Source organism: Eptatretus burgeri, chromosome 9, assembly GCF_056783735.1.
Source record: "Eptatretus burgeri isolate ZD-2024b chromosome 9, Ebu_testis_v1, whole genome shotgun sequence".
Taxonomy (NCBI): domain Eukaryota; kingdom Metazoa; phylum Chordata; class Myxini; order Myxiniformes; family Myxinidae; genus Eptatretus; species Eptatretus burgeri.
Window position 1 is genome coordinate 45,844,178 of NC_140969.1, and position 21,662 is coordinate 45,865,839.

At 42.9% G+C, this 21,662-nt stretch overlaps 1 protein-coding gene across 4 annotated transcripts in view; it reads left to right on the forward strand.

Moving 5' to 3' along the window:
* Positions 1–21,662, forward strand: part of ZBTB11 (zinc finger and BTB domain containing 11) — a 49,793-nt gene that overhangs the window by 11,002 nt on the left and 17,129 nt on the right. For 3 of the 4 annotated variants that reach the window (XR_015061617.1, XM_085895010.1, XM_085895012.1), the window contains 6 exons: positions 2,150–2,264; positions 9,856–10,023; positions 10,229–11,499; positions 13,816–13,950; positions 14,254–14,442; positions 14,743–14,887. Coding sequence is in view for 3 of the 4 variants with exons in the window: in XM_085895010.1 (XP_085751136.1) it covers positions 2,150–2,264; positions 9,856–10,023; positions 10,229–11,499; positions 13,816–13,950; positions 14,254–14,442; positions 14,743–14,887 (2,023 nt within the window). In the remaining variant the exon portion in view is untranslated. The remainder of the gene's footprint in view (positions 1–2,149; positions 2,265–9,855; positions 10,024–10,228; positions 11,500–13,815; positions 13,951–14,253; positions 14,443–14,742; positions 14,888–21,662) is intronic. The other variant, XM_085895011.1, reaches the window with a different exon arrangement.

Consider the following 21,662-nt stretch of genomic DNA (forward strand, 5'->3'; position numbering starts at 1 on the left):
TGATTTTTTTTGTCAACGACGTAGGGATATTTTCTAATTGCAAATTTCACCCTGACTTTTATTCATTTTGAGGTAATGAGAAATTAATTTTGTTAAAAATAACAACAAAGAAAAATAAATGTTTGGTTATAATGCAAGCTGGCATGGGCATAGATGTTCATTGTTCATTGGATTATCAACTTCTCTTGTGAAATAAATAAAGCAATTAAGTTGATTAAATAAATTGCCTATTCTCATTTCACATGGCATATTATTTAAACAGTTGTGGAACTTCTTCACACAATGGTAGTTCTACATGTTTTGCATTTTGCAATTTAAGGTTATTGCAAAAGTGGCAGATTGTCACCCCCTCCACTGTATTTGATTATTTTTTTTTTGTCCACTCCTCTCCGCCAAGGTCAGAGATGGGGGACATTAAAGTGAACTCTGACCGACCGATCATCTGACCATATACTTTTTTGTATGCAATATTTCAAAAACTGTTCAACATTTAACGTTCATATTAGATATCTGTTCCTCATGACGTTATCTCAACCTGATTAGATCACGGCTGTGATTGGCTGAAGTGTGCTGCCATGGCAACTATTTTGGTAGCTTTTTTTTATTCTTGTCTACATTGTCAAGGCATTTAATTTGAGGACATTTAATGAGAGCTAACGCACAGCAAGGGGGAGCATGAGACAGGAGGGGTGGGAGAGGGAAGGACAAAACAGTGGGGAACAGAGACATTAGGAGATCTGTGGGAGGGAGAGGGATGGGGTGGGGAACACTGGGTATACAAGATAGACATTACAGGGACTTTGAAGGAGGTGGGTTTGGGGTGGATTAACGTGGGAAGGTCCTTTCATTTCAAAACTTTAATGGGTCAAAATTAAGATCCAGGCTTTTATTGACTTCTTGGGTGCTTCTGTCCTGTCTGTTCCTGTTTGTGGTGAGGATGTTGAGGTCATGGAGAGATTCACTTCCTGCTGGATGTGAGCCAGCCAGATATTCATGTCTGCTGGCTGTGAGCCAGAGGTCAACAGACATCTGGGTTGGGCCTGGGGAGTCGTTGATTCACTGGATCATGGGGTGTGGCACTGTCATTACTGTGCAGGAGGACAAAAGTCCGAATCTTCAGGAGGACAAAAGTCCGATCCTTGATGCTTCCAGTATTGCTCTACGGATGTGAGACTTGGACTCTAACCAGGGATCTGAGACGGAGACTTAATTCCTTTGGTACCAGGTCTCTTTGGAGAATTCTTGGCTATTGCTGGTTGGACTTTTTGTCCAAGGAGTGGTTGCTGAAAGAGACTCAAATGAGATTTGTTACCTGCATAGTCCATAAGTGTCAGCTGCGGCTGTATGGACATGTGGCTCGTTTTCCTGATGCTGATCCTGCTCACCAGATTCTCTCGGTGAGGGAGCCTCATGAGTGGAGAAGGCCAATGAGCCGACCACGTGCCTCATGGTTGCAGCAGGTTGATCGGCATCTCAAGGAGATGGGAATGGGCCAGGCATCTGCCTGGGGGATGGCCAGACGGAGGCCCTTGGAGTACCGGCGGAAAGTGGGCGCAGCAATGCGCTGCTCCGGCGCATGCTCCCAGACCTGACCTGTTACTTGAATTAATTGCACAAATACACATTCACAAACAATGAGTAAATGCAGCTACATGGTGAATGCCTAAGTCTTTATGGTTCCATAAACTACTGCAAGAATCTTCTTCTTCTTTCGGCTGCTCCCGTTAGGGGTCGCCACAGCGGATCATCCGTATGATCCGCATAGTGATTTGGCACATGTTTTACGCCGGATGCCCTTCCTGACGCAACCCTGGTCGCCTCTTACGACACAGGGATATGGTACACCTATTTTAACCGGGGTATACACCGGCCCAGTATACTGGTACTCATTTCGCCGACCTCGGAAGGATGACAGGCTGAGTCAACCCCCTGGTGTATTAATTCAGTGGCCCAACGGGGCTTGAACTCAGGACCTCTTGGATCCCAAGCCGCTGCCCTAACCACTGCGCCAACACCAGGCTATAAACTACTGCAAGAATATACAGTGGAAAGCTTTTTAAGATGAAAAGGCAGATTATTTTGTTGCATTCTTAAGTGTGTGTTTTGCTCATGGTGGTTCTTGTCGTGCATCCTCTTTCCCCCTCTTCAGGGCCAGCAGTTAATGGCTCATAAAGCTGTGTTGAGTTCCATTTCAACTTATTTCATGTCTCTCTTTACCACATTGGAGGAGAATTCTGAGCACAACATCATGATTGACCTACATGGTATTACTGACTTCTATTTGCGAATATTTTGACTTTGACCACGTCATCTTGCTTCATTATATTCATGCACATCTTATGCAGAATTGTTTTTTTTTCTGCTGAAATTTATTTTATATTGACTTTGAATGAACATTTTTATATATTTTTAAGTGGGCAACTCAACATTGTGAAAGCTTTGGGACCAAAAGGGGTGGTTTATAATGGACAAGGATGGAAGAAAGCATGTAGTGTAAATAAATTATCAAAAAGACTAAAAAACACTTGGTCCATAAGTGTTTCTTTTTATAATCATGATCACCCTGAAATATAATGTTAATTTTGGTGTTGAATATCTTGCTATGATTTTAAAATCATTGAAGCAAAATACTGTAAACTGTGAAAGTGACAAAGGAAAGAGTTGGCATTTGATAAAGTAACAGTGACATTGCCTTTTATCATTGGGTTTGATTCTCAGTGATATCATGCAAATCTGACTGAAATGTTTAACTTGTAAACTGTCAATGATGCCCTTGCAAATTGAGCTCATGCTCCATGTACTCCAAAAGCTATGGATTAAATATGATTCCCTTTTAAAACCCTACGTGTATCATGATACACTTCCAAGTTTGTTTTTATACAAATTGCTCTAATGGAATTCAAGTGGGTACATCCAATCAATGATATACAGTTGAATCGTATATCAAATTATAGCATTATGAATAAAATGAATGGGGTAAAAAGTATGCTTGGTGTTGGCTTAATGGTTAGGGTGGTGGGCTTAGGATTCAAGGATCCAGAGTTCAAATCCCACTCGGCTGTTGAATTAATACCAGGTGGGGGCTACTCTTCCTGTCATCCTTCCGAGGTTGTCTCGGGTCGCTTCCCCATTGTCTCGGGTCGCTTGCCTGCATTTGATTTTTTTTAATTACCTCCACCACCGAAGGTGAAGGAGGTTATGTTTTCACCCCTTTGTGTCTTTGTTTGTTTGTGTACAGGATATCTCAAAAAGTTTTGGACGGATCTGGATGAAAATTTTGTGGACAGGTTGGGTGTTTGACAAGGACAAACTGATTATATTTTGGTGAAGATCCAGATCCGGATCCCACGACAAGATTTTTTTTAAGTGATTCTTCACCATTGAGAGATGGGGCCAAAAATGATATGTAGCATGATATCTCAAGTTGGAGACGGATTCGGATGAAACTTGGTTGACATGTTGGATGTGTTACAAGGACGAATTGATTCAATTTTGGTGAAAATCCGGTTCCTGATCCGGATCTGATTTTTTTAAGTGATTCTTCACCATTGAGAGTTTGCAGAGTGAAGCGTTCTACAATGGCTGGAGTGCAAATCCAGTCACCAACCTCCCATAAAAAAAAAGAAAAAAGGTAACCCAACTGCAGGAGGATGTGCGCATACACAGTTGGGCACTAGACGTGGATTGCCGTTTGCTCACAAGGACCTCCTCCACCCTTTGACAGGTTTTATTTTTAATTCTGCGATGTGTCCATATCCATACACTCTCCTCACCAGAAAACCTGGTTTGGGAGACGGTTTAGTCGTTGATAACCCGACCTTGAAACAGGTTCATACAGGCTTACATGATACATTTAGCAAGTCACAGATATAATCTGGACTGACCTGACAATAGATCTCCTGGCTAATCTCTGTATGGACATTGCTGGACCAAAAGGGGAAAATAATAGACACAGGCAGATTGAAAGCAAAATGTGAACAAGGCCCAGGCAAAAAATAACATTCCTTTCAATGTTGTTATCCTGGTGCTGGCTTCGTGGTTAGGGTGATGGCTTGGGATCCTAGTGTCCTGAGTTCAAGCCCTGGTGACTGCTGAATTAACACCAGGGGGTTGACTCAGCCTGTCATCCTTCTGAGGTCTGAGTTGGACCACTTTAGTGCTCCACATCCTTCCTTAGAATGTACTTGGAAACTATTTCATAGTGCCAGTGTATCAGCCAAAAGGCTGCACACCAAGGGAAAGGGTATTTATGGATTTATTAAAATCTGGTATTGGTGTGGTGCAGGCACGATGGGCTGACTGGCCTCTTGTGCAAAATTTCCTTGTACTTCCTTGTAGTAATTCTCTGCAGACTTATGTAGTATATGAGAGTACAACTCTATACTGTATTTCTAACTGTGGCATTTTTTTTCCTGGGGCAATTTATTTGGAGCAAGCAATGTTGGGTATGGGGAAGGGGGGAAGGGAACTCAGGGGCTTTAATGAACTCCAGGGCAGTAAAAGGGGAAATGCAATAAAAAGCAATCAAGGTGTGTATTTCTAAAAAGCAAAGAAAAATGCACAAGTCACGGACTTGACCTTAACCTCCTTACTGACAGGATAACATGACAGGATAGGGTACCCATCAGACCACACACATGGGGAGACAATTTGCAGGGGACAGCGTGGCTTCAGCCGACTGTACGTACGTGGAACCGTCACCCTCCACAGCTTGATGCCGCTCTCTGGAACGGCCCCGATACTGCACTCAACAACCAAGGGTCCACGAGCTCTGTCAGAACTGCGCACCAAAGTGTCGGGGACGAGAGAAGAAGTGAGAGTGATGACCAGGGCAGAGAGAGGAAGAACCAGCACGTCAGGCACAGCTTTTTGGTCCCTGAGGCAGGTGGGGCCAAGGAACCACACACCAGATCTTCCGAGGTGGTCTGAGGCCAGCTATTGGGCCATGCCAGATCTTATGAGCCAGCATGGCCCCATGCCAGCATTGGTGGATGCCCCCCACTGCCCTGCCCATTCTGCTGCATGCCCGGATATGCCCTCAGTTGGCCGTCCGGCTGTCGCCAGGAGCAGAGCTCCGCACTTAACTTGGGGAAAATCACTTTTACCCCCATGCATCTGGGACGAACCCCAAATGTCCATGGCACAAAGCCAGGGAATGGGGCAATTATTGCAGGAGGGCTGTGTTGCGTCCTGGTCCGTTTGCTGGTTGTGTTCAGGTGGAGGTGAATGAACGGGGATTAGGGAAACGAAATGCAGTACGGGTTCGACGGCAATAAATTACAGTACAGGGTTGACGTCCATACAGATGAACAGACAAACAAGGACTTGGTGGGGCTTTAAGCAGTAAATGGGAATTTGGCACGCGCTTCTGAAGCCACGTCTTCGGCAAAGGTTCCAGACCGCAGGTGTTATTCGCCCACGCTGAGAAGCCATTACAGTAAAACAAAGCACGCCATACGTGATGATGGCAGTCATGGCACACGTCATTATGCGCTGATGTTATAATCCTAACAAGTTGAGAGGGGGCGCTAGCTACCCAACACAACACATTTATTGCATAATAACCGCTACAGGGAAAATTCTATTCTTAACATACATTACAGAAATAACTATTCCAAGAGGCGACTTGCTGTGTGTGTGTGTTTCAATTTCGTCATACGGCTTAGAAAGCCAACCCAATACCCTTTTGACCCCTAAAGCCTTTTGACCTTTATACCATTTAGGCCCCTTACACCCTTCAGACAGATTACACAGCTTCGACCCTTGACCATTTAGAGCTTTTGACAACTTTAACTTTTTATATTACAAATAAATATATCACCAATATTACAAATAAATTTGTACAAAACAAATGTTTGTATTATGATTGGTGAAAATCATGACAATGCAGCAAATCTGTCACGTAAATCTCTGGAACGATAACGATGTGTGGAGAGGTGAGTGTAGCGAGCCGATCCACACTAGTTGTATATAAAACTGAAAAACACAGGTGGACGGTGAATCCTCGTCGAGGTGAAGCATCAGTCAACCCACATGAGTATGTCCATTAATTACGTACTGTTTGTGTTGAATCGTGAGTACATCTATTAATTGCATATTGTCGTGTCCAGGCCGAATAACACCAGCCTGGACGGATTGCGGGGCAGTTTTAAACTCGGAGGTGAACAGCCGAATTTTCTTGGCGGTTACGGTGCACGCGGGATGGAGGCAGGAAAGGCGCTTTCCCAGAACTGGAGCACACAGATTTATTCTCGAGCCCACAACGAACAAATACGAGGAAATTCAACAATAATGATTTGATAAACATAAATCAAGGGTGATAATGAAAATAAATCTGAGTGAGGTAATGAAAAGTGAGGTAAACTAAATCCGAATTTGAGACGTCTCCACTCGGTCACAAAAACAGACAAGGGGGAAGATATCAATAAAAGAAAATCCTCCCTTTATGCCGGCACTCAGCTTTTCATCCAGAGTTGACCTTGAAGGGCCTGGTGTCATCGAACCGCAGAGCCACCACTCTGGGAAAACGCACCAAAATTGCGCGGTCACTCTCCGCGGCCACGTTCGTGTTGCAATTAGTGTGGACGGTCTTTAACACCTGGAGCCCACAAACCGCCAAACAGTTTCTTCTCATGATAGAGATTTCCACACCACTCCCTCTACGTTCGAGGTCCACACACAGCAAATGGTGCTGCCTTTCTCCTTGATCATACAACAAGGTGACTGCTGAGGCTGGCAGATAAGGGACAAGCAGGAGCGACCACCAGCCCAGTCTTGGCTTTCTTCTCAGCCCAGCCGAACCGACAATGGCGAACGCCTTATCTCAGCACGTGAACAAATTCGCACCAGCATTACAGCGAGAATCATGTAGCTCTCTCATCGTGCCTAGAAGAGACAAGAGAGCCGATGGTTCTCTTTCAATCATCCTCCCTCTCTCCAAAACCTTCTCACCGTTGCATCATCCCGACCAATCATCAGCCTTGAGGGCGTGGCTTTTCCGGTTACGTTTCCTAGGAGGTGGAGTTTAGTCTGCTGGTTATTATTGTTGTTGTGAAACGTGGTTCTTTGTGGCCGGCCCCATAAATGTAAAAGCATAGGAAAAGGTCACGGGGCAATCGCATACTGGGGGAAACTAGCCTTAGACCCTATTCAGTTAACACAACACCACCCCCGTGTGGTGACACGTAACAATCTTAAGCTCAGTTTTCCCAACTTAAATTACATTGAGATGTCTCCTAACCATCCATAGACCTTGCTGTACTATACAATCCCATCTTCACTATGGGATTCCTCCATCTACCCCCACAAACGTAACAGTTTTATTTGACAATGACTACACCTATTAATGATGGATTATTTCAATGTACCTTTTTGACCCTTTATACCCCTTTAGACTCTACACTTTTACACCCTTAAGATCGCTTTGACCCCTTGACCCTTCAGACCCCTTTCGACAGTTTAAGACCCTTTAGATCCCTTAGGCTCTTGAAGACCTTCACACACTTTAGACCCTGAGACCTTTTTAAACCTTTAGACCCAGTTAGACTCCTCCTTGTTAAACCCATTAGACCCCTTTGACCTGTAACTGTTGGAACATACCCTTTTGACCTTAGACAATTTTAGATTCATTGGAGTTTTTAAGACCCTTTCAACCACTGAGATCACTTGGACTGCTGAAGACCTTTAGATCCCTTGACACTTCGACATTTTAGACCCTCTTTGGACACTTCAGACTCATTAATTATACCCCCTTAAGGCCATAACTACGATTGGAAAAACCCTTTAGATCTTTAAACCCTTATAGAGCCATATAAAGGGCTCTAAAAGGACCCTTTGGACTACTATTTAGACCTGTAGACCACTTTAGATTCACACCACATAAACATCTACAAGAGTCTTCATGCAAAACACAGACGAATTTATTTTTTAGCAAGTAATGTACAATCTGCACCCACCTGAAGGCTGGGTACTTACTGTGCAAGGTTGAACAGAATTTGCATATTGGGTCACTGAATTGGTTCACCAATCAAAACCTATGCACAATATATTTCTTCTTTTGTTATTTGTTGTTAATATTGTTACGAATTTGGAATTTGATTGCACACAACATACAGGTTCCTTTAGTCAGCTATGTCGATAAGTGCTTGTTCCCTAGATAGCTCACCTTCCATTGTTTAAATGTTTAGAAATCGATTTAGATGCACTGCGGATCCATTTAATAGTTAGGGAACGAAACAATGGAGACGTCCCTCCCCCTCTTCTGCGAAGAGGAAGAAGAACCCTGCCGTCCCGTGATTCATGATGTCAACAACTCACTCCCACCCGTGGTTGAGCGGGGGATGGAGCACGAGGGCATGAGTCACACCAGGAGCGGGGGAAGAATGGGAGAAGGATAAGGACGAGATCCTTTCTTTGTTCTTGATTAGTAAGCTTTTTGCTTCAGCAGACCTTCGGGTCCTGTTTGGCTTGGGTTAGGGTTGAGGCCTTCGGAAGCTTTTTGCTTCGGCTGGCTCAGTGAGCTTCGGCTGAGGCCTGGCTTGGGAGGAGGCTTTTTGGTTTGGTGGTTCAGTGAGCTTCGTCTTCTGCTTGGCTCAGGATAGCTTTTTGCTTCGAGCTGCTTTGTTTTGGAAGGAAGTTGAGCCAGTCGCTCGGCTCGAGCTGCGAGTGGTGGCTTCTTCTTCTTCTTGGTTCGTGGAGCTCTTTGTTCTCCATTTTGGTTCCCGGCTTGGTGCGACTCATCGGCTTCTTCTTGGAGATGGTTCCTCGGGGGAGCGACGCATCGACGGGAAGGATCGGCACCTCGTCTCACCAGCGTGTGTTGAGAAGCGCGGGAGCTCGGGGAGGATCGCGGCTCACGGCGATTGGTTCCAGCTCGCTCTCGCTGGAGCCCGGGTCCAAACAACTTGAAGACCAGATGAGGTGGAGAGGTTCGAGATAGGCTCTGGGTTTCAGCTCACCTGTACTCTGAGCTGGAGCTCGTTATTAAAGGCCTCAGCCACCATTTCTTGTGTGTGTGTGCGTGCGTGCGTGCGTGCGTGTGTGCGTGCGTGCGTGCGTACGTGTGTCCGTGGGCCCGTCTAATAAGTAGGAACTGCTGTTAAGTGCAAGTGACTGTACATAATAAATAGACGGTTGTAATCTTTGTCTTGCTCGTGTCTTGTCCCTTCCCCCATTCATTGCATGCTTGTATATATCTGCATTGCTTCTTTGACCGTACATGTGTGCAAACAAATGTCCTTGTGTGAATGTAAATCTGTTCGTTGCGTCCATTCCCTCATTGAACTGCTGTATTGAGATCGGAATAAATAGTTGGTTTCTTAATAACCGATAAGAGAATCGGGTCCGACGGGCTTGGCGATAATCCGCTCGGCAATCGCAAACGGAGCGAGCGGCTTAAGTGGCACGTTTCCGTACGAGTTCCGTCGAGGTGTAAATCCCCAGCATTTCTGTCTGCGCGCATACTAAGGTAAATCGATAGTTCGGCGATCGGACCCTGTCGCGCGTGGACAGAAAAGCTGGCTGATCTACGGTGTGGTTAAAACACACCCGTGGCTAGTTTCCGGCGTTGATCCGGAAAGCCGCGACTAGATTGTCCGTTCGGTGGGCAAAGCGGCCGCTGTTAGCTCAACGCGGTCGCTCGCACGCTGGCGGGCAGGAAATCTACAACAATATGTAACCATTTAATATATATATATATATATATATATATATATATATATATATATATATGTATATATGTATATATATATATATATGTATATATATATATATATATATATATATATATATATATATATATATATATATATATTTATACTGCATTCTTATATTTACTTCACTGTTATTTCTTTTCAGGATTTCAATTGGAAACATTTTCTCCTTTACTGGACTTTGCCTACTCTGGTCATCTGTCAGTGCCACTGGCATTGCTGTCAGATGCAGTCGAGCTTGGCAAACATCTGGGAATGTCAGGAATAGTCACAGCCAGTGAAAACATCCACCGTCAACTCGAAGGTATTTCAGGTATGATGAGCAATGTGCATGGACAGAATGACTAAATATGATGGCCAGTTGATTGTAATTGTGGATATCATTGAGATGAGAATATAATGATATTTGGCTTCAAAATTGTAAACAAGGAGATTTTTGCTTTGAACCAAACATTTTTGTATCCCTGAGATTAATAAATTTTAAATTATTAACCTGAACTGCTGTATTGTGTTTTCAGTCAGTCATATGGTGGAACATGAATATGGTCTGATGGAAGAAAGGCATGTGAGAGACAAAGTCGAGTTTGGAGGAAACCAGTCCCATGGTGGTGAACATAATGTCAGTCGTGATATTGTATTGGACATTTCAGCTTTGGATAAGGCAAAACAACTAGATCAGATTTTGGTGGTTGCATCAAGAAATAATAAGGATGAGACGGTTGAAGAAATGAACGTGAGTGTGCAGAATTTAACACGTGACGACAGAAATGAGGAGCTTGTACTTGGGTGTGATAGAAATGGCGCTCCAGATAAATCAGTTTTGGAACGAAATGATTTCCCTATGCCAATTCAAGCAACAGACATTGCTCGAATTGAAGGCGCGTCAGAAAGAGATAACAATCGGATTATGTTCCTTCCCACAAAGGCCGGTGATGGGAACGTGGCAGTTTCAACAGGAGATAATGAGGTTGTGGAAGTTAAGGAAAGAGATTACAATCAGATCATTGCAGTTTCTGCAAGGGATGATGAAGCCATGGAAGCTTCATATAATGAGATAACGGTGGTTTCAGCAAAAGATAAGATCGCTGCAAACAAGAGAGACAATGGGATTGCTGCCATTTTGACAAGGGGAAATGATGAAAAAATGATGACTTCGTTGCAAAAAGATGGCAGGTTACCAAACAGTACGAATGTTGATTCATTGTCTTCAACCTTTGCTGGCTCCTCACTATCTCCCATTGTTAATTCTTCACCACATTTTGTTTCTGAGTCCCCAACCCCTGTATTTTTGAGCTTGAGTCGGCCCAGCTGTTGTGCTCCAACGCCAGCACTTTATGCAGAAGGAATGTCAGACAAGAAGTACAATATGTTGAGAGAAGGAGGAAATATTTGTTTGCATGTTGAAGAAGAAATGTCAGAAAACGTGAAAGAATTAACTGGACTAGACACAATGAACAGCAGTGATAAATTAAGCTTACTTGAGGAGATTGAACATGTAAAAATGGCCACAAAAGGAAATGAGGAATCGAGAGGAAAAGGTTGCTTGGTCGTGGTGAATGACAAAAATGAGGACGAGAAAAGGTTGCTGGAAAGCGAGGATTTGGACAAAGGAAAGGGAAGAGAAACCGATATCTGCAATGTATTGAAGATGAGAGGAGAAACAGAGCGAGAATCGAGAAAGCACAAAGCAGATGCAGGTGGCGATGGAACTGAGAAGAGTGGACAAAGAGAAAAAAACGAAGGTGTGAACATACATTCTATCCAGCGACAAATGTCAGCAGCACAACAGGTTTGTTTTGTGTGTTTTATGTTTCACAGTTGAGATTACACCAACAGAAAAAGCTAACTTTTGAGTCATGTCTTTCACTATGAAATGCTTTGCCTCTTGCATCCAGCAAGCACAGGAACAATTTTTATAAAACGGTACAGCTGGAAGCATTTTCATACGCATTCATGGGAAATTGTGAAGTCTGCATTTATATGACGTGCCACAGTTTAGGATCGTTGACACATTAATCGTGGAGAATATTTTCGGTGATTGTCATGGTTTGTCAAAGATGACTCTGGTTGACAGGATGGCCGAGAGGTGTGCACACTCAACTCTAAGCTGTGAAGCCTGGGTTTGAACCTCAACCCATCTATAAACTGTCATCCCTGTGCTTCCTAGGCAGTGTGATTCTGCGATGTGTGTGCCATCCCTCAGATGGACCGTTAAACTGGGCGTCGTGTCTGCCGGCATTAGTTGGTGGACGGTAAAGATCCCACGGTGTCTTTCACGAAGAGTAGGTGATCTATCGCCGGCACCCTGGACTAATTTCAAATTCCTGCCCAAACCTACAGAGGACACTGCATCAGCGGTACAGCAGTGGCCTCAGTCAATGATGCAACCCGCAACCTTGTGCTGCATACAAAAGAAGAAGAGAGTATGCTGCAATACATCAGATTTCATTGCTATTAGTCATGGATTTCTGTGTGATGCTTCATTGTGAGCCAACGGCAGAATAAGTTGATTAAGGACACAATCGCAGTCTCCTGCCATGGTATGGCACGAAGTAATTTTGTTGTCCGTTCTGACGGATGCACATTGGATGATAAAGGATGAGTCCTAAAGGCGATAGTAAGCATGGGAGAATGTTGTCAAGGCCATAAATTTAAATACTGTCCCGAAAGGTTGTACTTTGTGGAAGGCCCGTTTATTGGTTCGCGGGCGCCAGCAGTGACCACTATTTTCGTTGTGTCTGTCTGTTTGTGACCCTCTCCAGAGCATAGCTCCGTGACGTTTGATGCGATCTTGATGAAACTTGGACACAAGCTAGATATCATGGTCTAGTTGTGTCTTTTTGTATGAGGAATCTCACACCCCTTGTGGGCGGAGCCCATGTGTGCCCATGACTTGACACTGTGGGTACTACAAACGCATGTAAAATTTGGTGGAGATCAGACTAACACTTTTTTTTTCCTATGACTTTACACACACGCACACACACACACACACGCTTTATTTAGTATAGTGGGATTTTCAGTCCCCATAGTTCTTTCTTGTAGCGAGAAAGAGAAAGAGAAAGATGGGATGTAGTAATTCTGCATTTTTGAATTTTTCATTCGACAAAAGGATTAAGTTGTATTGCATTTAAATTGTGCATTTGTTATAATCTCACTCCTCTTGTTATCCATGATGAACATTTTTTATTTTAAGCTGTCCGTTGTATCATCAGCCAGGGCTGAGACCTTTTTGGGTGTCAGGAACAAGGAGGTTAAAAGTGTTCAGTTGTGGGTTCGGTTGCAGTGTGATAATTAGCACTTGAGACCAGCTTGTACCTTTTTCATAATATTATATTTCCTCCAGCACCAAAGGTGGAGGGATGTTATTGTTTTCACCCCTGTCTGTTTGTCACTTGTGAAAATCGAAAAATTTTGAAGGATATTTTGTTTGATCTTGTACATTATTATGTCTGTCTGTTTTTGTTTGTTTGCATGTCAGTCACCTACAGGTCACAATTTTAAACCTATCTTCACAAAACTTCACCACATAATAGACTTAGTCATAAGCAAGAAGCTTATTGCTTTTGAGGTCAAAAGGTCAACATTGGCCAAAGGTCATCAACTTTGTCAAATTTCTAAAATCCTCAATTTTCATCCGATTGACTTGAAATTTGAAGAGGACTTGCATAGTTCGTCATTGAATTCAACCACCCAATTATTTTTAAGCTCAAATTTGTTTTATGGATTTCGCAAGTATCGTGCAATGAACGACATCTTTGTTTGTTTGTTTGTTTATGTGCAGGATATCCCAAAAAGTTGTGGATGGATTCGGACGAAACTTAGTGGACAGGTTTGGTGTGTGACAAGATCAAATTGATTCGAGTCTGGTGAAGATCCGAATCCAGTTCCAGATCCGATAATTATTTGATTTTTAAAGTGATTCTTCACCATGGAGAGATGGGGCCAAAAAAAACGATGTATAGTATGATATTTCAAAAAGTTATTGGGCCGGATATGTTCTACTAGATTAGGCATTGCGTGGCAGAAGTATGCGCTCTACTAATTGCCCTTCTAATTTTTCTTTGTGCTGTATCAATTCATTCCAAATATCCTCTGCTTACAGGCTGCCCGTCGGTTAGTTGAGCGTGGGAAGAGGAGAGGAGAATGTAACCCTGCCAGAATGGTAGAGTTGGGTGGCACCTTTGATTCGGACACAGTGAAAAATCCTCCAAAACTTTCTGGTGATGTGTTATGCCCGGTGAGTGGTTTTTTTTTTAACCCTTTCTTTATCATTGTTTACTGAACAATTTATTTTCAATATTGAATTGATTTAAAAGGCAATCATTACATTCAAAGCCTTTTTTTTTTGGCTCATTTTACTCATTGGAACTTGGGCCTAAAAGGGAAAAAGGAGAAAGGCTTGAGTAGTCGATCATTTTTCGGCATCTTTTTGGTGAATGTTAATTGTACTTGAGTCTAACTTTTGGTTGTTTATTTTGGAATGATGATTGTTTTCAAATTGACTGACTTTTGCTTCTCCATTCATTTTTCCTTTCCTTAGCTGTGCAAGAAGTCTTTCCGTTACACAGTTTCATTACGTGCTCACTTAGCACGGCACAGCACAACCGAAACCCAACCTGCAAGGCCGTCACTCTTCCCATGCACAGTTTGTGGACGAGAGTTCAGAAAGGCATACCTTTTGCGCAAGCATTTACTCCAGCACACAGGCGTGCTGCCATACAGTTGCCCAGTGAGTGGATGTTTGAGGGGGAGTTAGATGAGAAAAGGGAAAGGCTCAAGTGGAAGTGTGAGAGATGGACAGAGGAGAATGCAGTGGAGATGAGACACGAGTTTAAGGAAGTGATTGCAATGTAGCAACATGTGGTACTATTTTGGTAGAAGTCCAAATGTGGTAAGGGGTCATTTTACGTGGCATTGTGTTCGAGCATAACATAGACATTTAACATAAATTGTAAAAAAAAAAAAAACACTTTTTACTCAAGACGTTTTAAGTTATTTTTCTTTGTGTAAGAGTATTCTCTACTTACAGGAGTGTAGAAAACCTTTTTCAACAGCTGCCAAGCTGCGGTTGCATTCCATGCGTCACCAGCAAAGCCACAGATGTTCGTGTCCCGTTTGCAAGAAGGAGCTCACATCCTATAGCAGCCTTTCATCATGCAACTTCATACATACAGGTATAACGGTTCTTCCACACAGATCAAACAAAACAAAAATGATCTCAGAGCTACAGTTGGACTTTCACACAGGTTTAGCAACCAATTTTGAACTTAAAAGTACAGTAGACTAGGCGTAAGTCGTCACCATCGGGACCGAGAAAAAAGTGACGACATAGACATGTGACGACTTGCGCGTATGCGAACATTCATGATGACTGTGGGGTGAAGGATGAAGTCGCGCGTGGCCTGGACACGTACGTGTGAGAGGGCGCAACAATCTCTAAGCCGGCTATTGTACCAAAAGGGAAACACAATCCTCGGGGCATAGTTGGGGGTTCATTGGTGATTTGGAAAGTGATCAAGCAAAGATGGAATTCATGAATCACTTTATCAAAAGTAAAGATAATGAACAACTGTAAGACAACTCGTATACCATCGGTGATGGTATATGACCATCGACGAATGTGGAATGAATGGCTGTTAGAATTCATTCATTGGAATGAATGTAGAATGAGTTTTCATATGGAATGAAAACTCGTATACCATCGACAAATTACATGACACACAGTCATTGTGATGACTACTACTCAATACCTATGTGAAAGTGAGTGTGGTGATGTACAAAACAAGCCAATATAAAACCATGATCGGTCTTCAACACTAAGCTCGATCGATCCTTCGCCAGAGACTGCATTGCGCAGCCTGTCTACCTCTTCAGATGCATGTGGGACGGCGCGCTGACTGAGCTGAACGCAGCGCAGTTATAAATAGCCCGCGCATCACGATTCCATAAAATCGGGCTTCTCACAAGGTAGAAGTTCCGTGTGACGAGTTAGGCGTAGTAATTTACATGAGTTTTGCATTACGCGGGAACGGGCAACATCTGACGACTTAGACGAAGTGACGACTTAGAGATGACGACTTACAGACTTTATTCAGTCTGTAAGTCGATTTAACATTAGATAAATTCTGGACTTTTTGATGCTGCCGACTTAGGCGAAGTGACGAGTTACACGCTGCCGACTTACTCCTAGTCTACTGTATTAGTTATTCAGGACAACTCCGCATGAGGAAAGAGTCGGCAATAAAACAGCATTGTGTGCATGCATTTCTAGTTCCATTTGCTGTTCACACATCTTTCCAATCTCTGATCGTCGTCGTCGTCGTCATCGTCGTAAACTTTACTATAAATATGCATGCATGTGTGAGGGTTCAGGGTAGCTTGAATCTTTCCCCCCACCAATACTTGTCAAGGCTGGTTTTGAAAGTCTGGTTGGAGGAAGCTTCTGGAATACTTTATGGAAAATTATTCCAATCATCGACTATCCGATATGAGAAGAACTTATTCCTGACTTTGAGGCGGCTCCTTTCTTTGAAAATCTTTCAGGAATGTCCTCTGGTGTTTGTGTTGTGCTGTTGGGTAAAGAAGTCATCTGGGTCCAGTTTATCCATTCCGTAACACTCAAACCTTTCCTCCTCCTTGCTTCTTTTTCTAGCTTGCTTAGTTTTTTCCTCCTTTATCTGTCTTTATCTTCAACCCGTGACTGTTGAATTATCTCAAGCGCCACACTGTATGCCATTCCGCACTCGTGACTCTGTACACTGTGCTGTACACGTGGCTCTCTTCCTCCTCCACTCTGCTCTCGCCATTCCTTCCCTCGAGTCAGGAAAAGCAATACCAGCGAATGGCAGAGTTATCTCGAGCCGCACTGTACACTGTGCAGCACACAACTCTCAAGCACTGTGCCGTACACTGCTGCACACAAGACTCTCGTCCAAATGTATTCCATGTGGTTTGTGTGGTGAATAACATGTCCAACTATTTAAAGTCGCCATTGGTGCAGAAAATGCACCTGAAAATATTGTGCATGATGCACACATGTAATTGCATGACCTCATGGACTAGGTTGATGCCCTTCCATCTAAACTGCCCACATTCCTCCGAGTCAGGGAATGTCGGCCATCGTTATGAAAACTTCTAAGGATAATTTGCGAACTGACCCTTCCGGATCTTGACCCCTAATCTGCACCTTGATTCTGGATCAAAAATGTTACTTGACTTTTGCAAAACAATGAGATTTGCAACATGGAATGTACTCACTCTCCACCCAGATGGTGCAATTTCTATCATCATTAGACTATGCCTCCTGAAGATCAATCTTGTTTGATTCCAAGTGATGCTCATAATTTATTCAGGCAAGACATTGAGTGAGGACTGATAGCATCCAATGAGCTGGAGTGGCCCTTGCCCTGGACCAGATTACGAGGAAGGCCCCTATTTGGTGGAACCCCAAATCACCCCACTGACTTACTGCTGTACTTCAACATCATCATGCATATATGACCATTTTTGTCTGTTATGTCCCCAATGAGGTGGAGGACGATGTCAACAAGGACTTTATGAGATGTAATAGTCTGAACTAGCCCTGACAAGCTGTTACGATCTTGTTCTATTGCATGATGATTTTGATGCAACAACTGGATCAGATGATGTTTTCTATCATATTTTCTTTTCCATCAAACCATGATCTTTTTCTACCCTTGTTAATCCCTACCACCCCCCGACCCCCAGCCCGCCTCATTCCAAATTTTCAGTTTTTCTTTCCTGAGAGTTTCCTTCTGTATCCATCGCGTCCATCCTATGTGTCCTTTCCTGCCCTTCATTCCTCCCCACACCCATTGTTTGTCTAAGTCTCCCTCTATTTTGTCCCTCAACCTTACTGCTCGTGCTCTCTTTCTCTTTCTCTTTCTCTTTCTCTCTCGTTCTGTTGTGTCCTGATCCGTTCAATGCTCTACCCCTTCCACGCGCCTGACTGTATATATATATATATATATATATATATATATATATATATATATATATATATATATATATATATATATATATATATATATATATATATATATATATATATATATATACATACATACAGGGTGTCCCAAAAAATATACAACTTTTCATCTGCAAAGAGGATGGTCACAACATATATTTAAAAAAAAGATATATGGCTGGATAGAAAGCTGAAAGGTTGAAGTTTATTGTACCAATGTCTAAATTGCCACCAAAATTTAAATTTTGGTCTAGAATTGTCATTTTCTTTTAGACCACATGTTCGATGTTGGCTCCACGTTGTCCGATCACTGCCTGCAAACGCATTGTCATGTTCTCCATCACTTTGGGAAACGTTTCCTGAGGAATGTTCTGGATTTCTTGGTGGATGTTTTCCTTCACCTGATCAAGTCTGAGGCCTCGGGTTTCCATAGATCCTGTCCTTGAGATACCCCCCACAAGAATAAGTCTGGAGGAGTAAGGTCAGGGGAATACGGTGGCCACTCAACATCTTCATAGAGGGAGATAAAGCGGCCCTCAAAATGTTGGTTGAGAAAACGCCTTGTTTCCCTGGCTGTATGGGGCGGTGCCCCATCCTGCTGGAACCACTGGGTTCTCATCTGGATCAGGTTGTTTCTCCTATGGGCCTGAGTACGTAGCTCAGGCAGATAGAATTCCTGAATCATTTTGCGATAGTTCCTCTGGTTTACCGTGCAAGTGCATCCCTGGTCATCTTCAAAGAAGTATCGACCAATTATCCCATACCAACCAACCGCCACCCAAATGGTGACTTTGAGAACAGATCGAGGCACCAGTTCAGTTTGATGCATTACCAGGATTTTCAGTTCCCCAGTACCGAAAGTTTTGCTTGTTTTCCTCCATGGACAAGTGAGCATGGCATTCGTCCGTCATGTGAAGTTTTTTGAGGAAGTCTGCATCTTCCTCCAACTTTCCTGAGAACCAATTTGCAAAGTCTAGTCGTTTGCGTTTCTGTTGATCATTAAGCACCATTTCCGTTTGAATTTTGTATGGAAAGGCATGAATGTCTTGGCGAAGGATCCTCTGAACGGTGATCTTGTGAATGTTTGTCTCGGCAGAAAGTCGTCGAATCGATTTTTTTGGATTCTGAACGACCGCCTGTCTCACCATTTCCACATTTTCTTCACTACGACCTGTCCTCTTCCGACCACTGTGACCCTTGTGAAGGTCACGGATGGTTCCCACATTGGTAAACTTTGCGATGGTGCACTTTTTTGTCCGAAAGTTTGGTGCATGGCACAAGTGGATACCGAAATGTCTCGAGTAAAGACGTTGCACCTGTATGACACTTTTCGTCTGGTGCCAAAGTTCAACAATTTTCGGCCGTTGTTGTACGGTCAGTCTTGGCATTTTTCTGGCACTTGCTTGGTATCAAAATAAACTTCAGGGTCTCTGCAACAAGAAATGAGGCATTAGTGACAAAACTACTGTTTTTAGGATCAAACGAAGCATTTTAAAAGTTGTATTTTTTTTGGGGACATCATATATATATATATATATATATATATATATATATATATATATATATATATATATATATATATATATATATATATATATATATATATATGGTGTTGCAAGGATTGGAATTAAAGACCTGTTCAGCAAATGATAACTCCACTCATCTCCTCTGAAAAAATGCTTGCTAAACCCAGAACTGTTAAAAAAATTAAATGATAACTGAAACAAAATTTGAAGCTCAGAGATCAGCGCAATTTGAAAGGTGACAGGTTTGACATATGACAGCTCACCTGAAAACGTGACATCTCAGCCCAATCGGACAGCAAAGCTGATGACAACATAGAGGCTGCATTAGCCGTCCATGATCAACACCATCTCTCAAGTGCTATTCTTCTGCCGTATGGACTGCAGTAACCCATTAAATGTGATCAAAGACCCACTTCTCTTCTCAATCCAATACTGACAGATGAAGCCAGTGATGCAGTTCATGATCCGAACTGCAACCCAGGCTTGGTCAGCTTGTCAGAGGTGTAGTCAAAATCTGCTGTACACCGGGAATCTATGCAATCACAGCTGAGCTCATCAAGAGCGGAGGGGATACAATGGTCGACTGTATTGCCTACATTAGTAACACCACGGATCACTAAGAGTATCCCAAATGACTGGAGATGTGGAATTACCCTCACATTTTGAAAAGGAAAAGGTGATGAGCATCTGTGTAGCAAACATTGCAGTATCACCTTACTCTCCATAACTGGCATCAGGCTCTTAACTCGAGTGAGACCAGTGCTTCAGAGCAAATGCTGCCCAGAACGGGAGGATTTTTTTTTCTTGTAAAGAGTACCGCTGGATAGATATTTGCTATTTGTTAGTTGATCAAAAACATCCAAGGAATTCAACAGATGAGCCTACATTGCCTTCATTGACCGCAAAACAGCTTTTGACTCAGCTTTATTTGATCCCATGAATCCGATTGGAAAATACTTTGGGTCTATTGCAAATCCTCAGGCCCTTCAAAAACTCATCAAGTATTTCTATACTGATACTTATCGCACCATTCGGATTGGAAATCAACTTTCTGAGGGATTTCACATTCAGTCAGGTGTATAACAGGGTTGTATACTTGCCCCAGAGCTGTTTAACACCATTATCGACACCATTATCCACACCGTTATCAACCATCTTCTGCATTGACTTCTGCTTCACACCGACTGGAATAATTATTGGCCAATATCGGCATATGGGGTGGACTATGCTGATGATGTAGCTATCTTCACTATTGGTGAAATTGCCCTCAAAAAATCGCTGTTGCTACAACAAAAAGAAGCTAAGTGTGTGGGATTGTACATCAATTGGCTTCAGACTAAAGCTATGGCTGTCACACCCAACAATATCAATCCACCAGGACTGAACATAGCGAACGAGTGCAATACGTGGACCATTCACGTATCTGGACTCTGTAATCAACAAAGATGGCACTCTCCTCATTATCACCAAAGCAGGAGCAGCTTTTAGCTCCATGTTTGGACCATTTTCCACTAGAGCTGTATTGAAAGGGCAACAAAAATGAAGATGTACCTTGGTCTGATGCTATCTGTCCTCCTGTACTGATCAAAGACATTGCCAACCATTGCTGAAGACCTACGCAGACTGCATTTATTTCACATCAAATATCTGAGGCATCTGGAGAATGTCCATTGGTAATAACACATCACAAACTCATATACACCACCAAACCAAACAGCCCCTAGCCTCATCCCGACAATGCCACTGATGCTTCCATTGGTATGGACATCTTCATTGTATACCAGCTTACCAACAACAAAACCAGGTGTATCACTTCAATCCAACCCAAGCTGCCTGACACTGCTAGAGCCTGCCCCAAAACAAGATGGTCTCAAACAATATAGAAATGATCTGACTGCAGCTAACATTAGCCTGATCCTTGCCCGTTAACTTGTCAGAGACCGGAAAAGATGGAGTAACATTATCCTGCAAGTGTCCATACTGAGGCTTCAGCAAGGCCCTTAAGTTAGTCAAGTCAAGTCATGGACTTGATCACATCAGTGACATGGAAATACTTACCTGCTCTTGTGGTGCATGGAGCAGTAATGTCCTTCGAAGAATGGAAGCGTGTCTTGTAAACGTTGTATTTATACTTTAATTTATATATCTGTATCCCCTCATGTTATAGAAAAAAAAGTGGTGTATTGTGCTGTTGTAAGAGTTATGGCAGAGTGGGGTTTGAAAAAAAAATAATAGGTTTGTGATGTTAATGGAAAATGTCATTGGAATACATGAGCTATCTTCTTTCAGGCTCTTGATAGCAGAATGGTTCAATTCTTTAATATCACGTAAGTGTGTGCAGTTGTTCATAGTATCTACTGCCATGTTCATAACAGCCAAATACAACAGTTACATTTTGGAAGGACATTTGGTGACGATGAAAAGAAGGAAGACTGG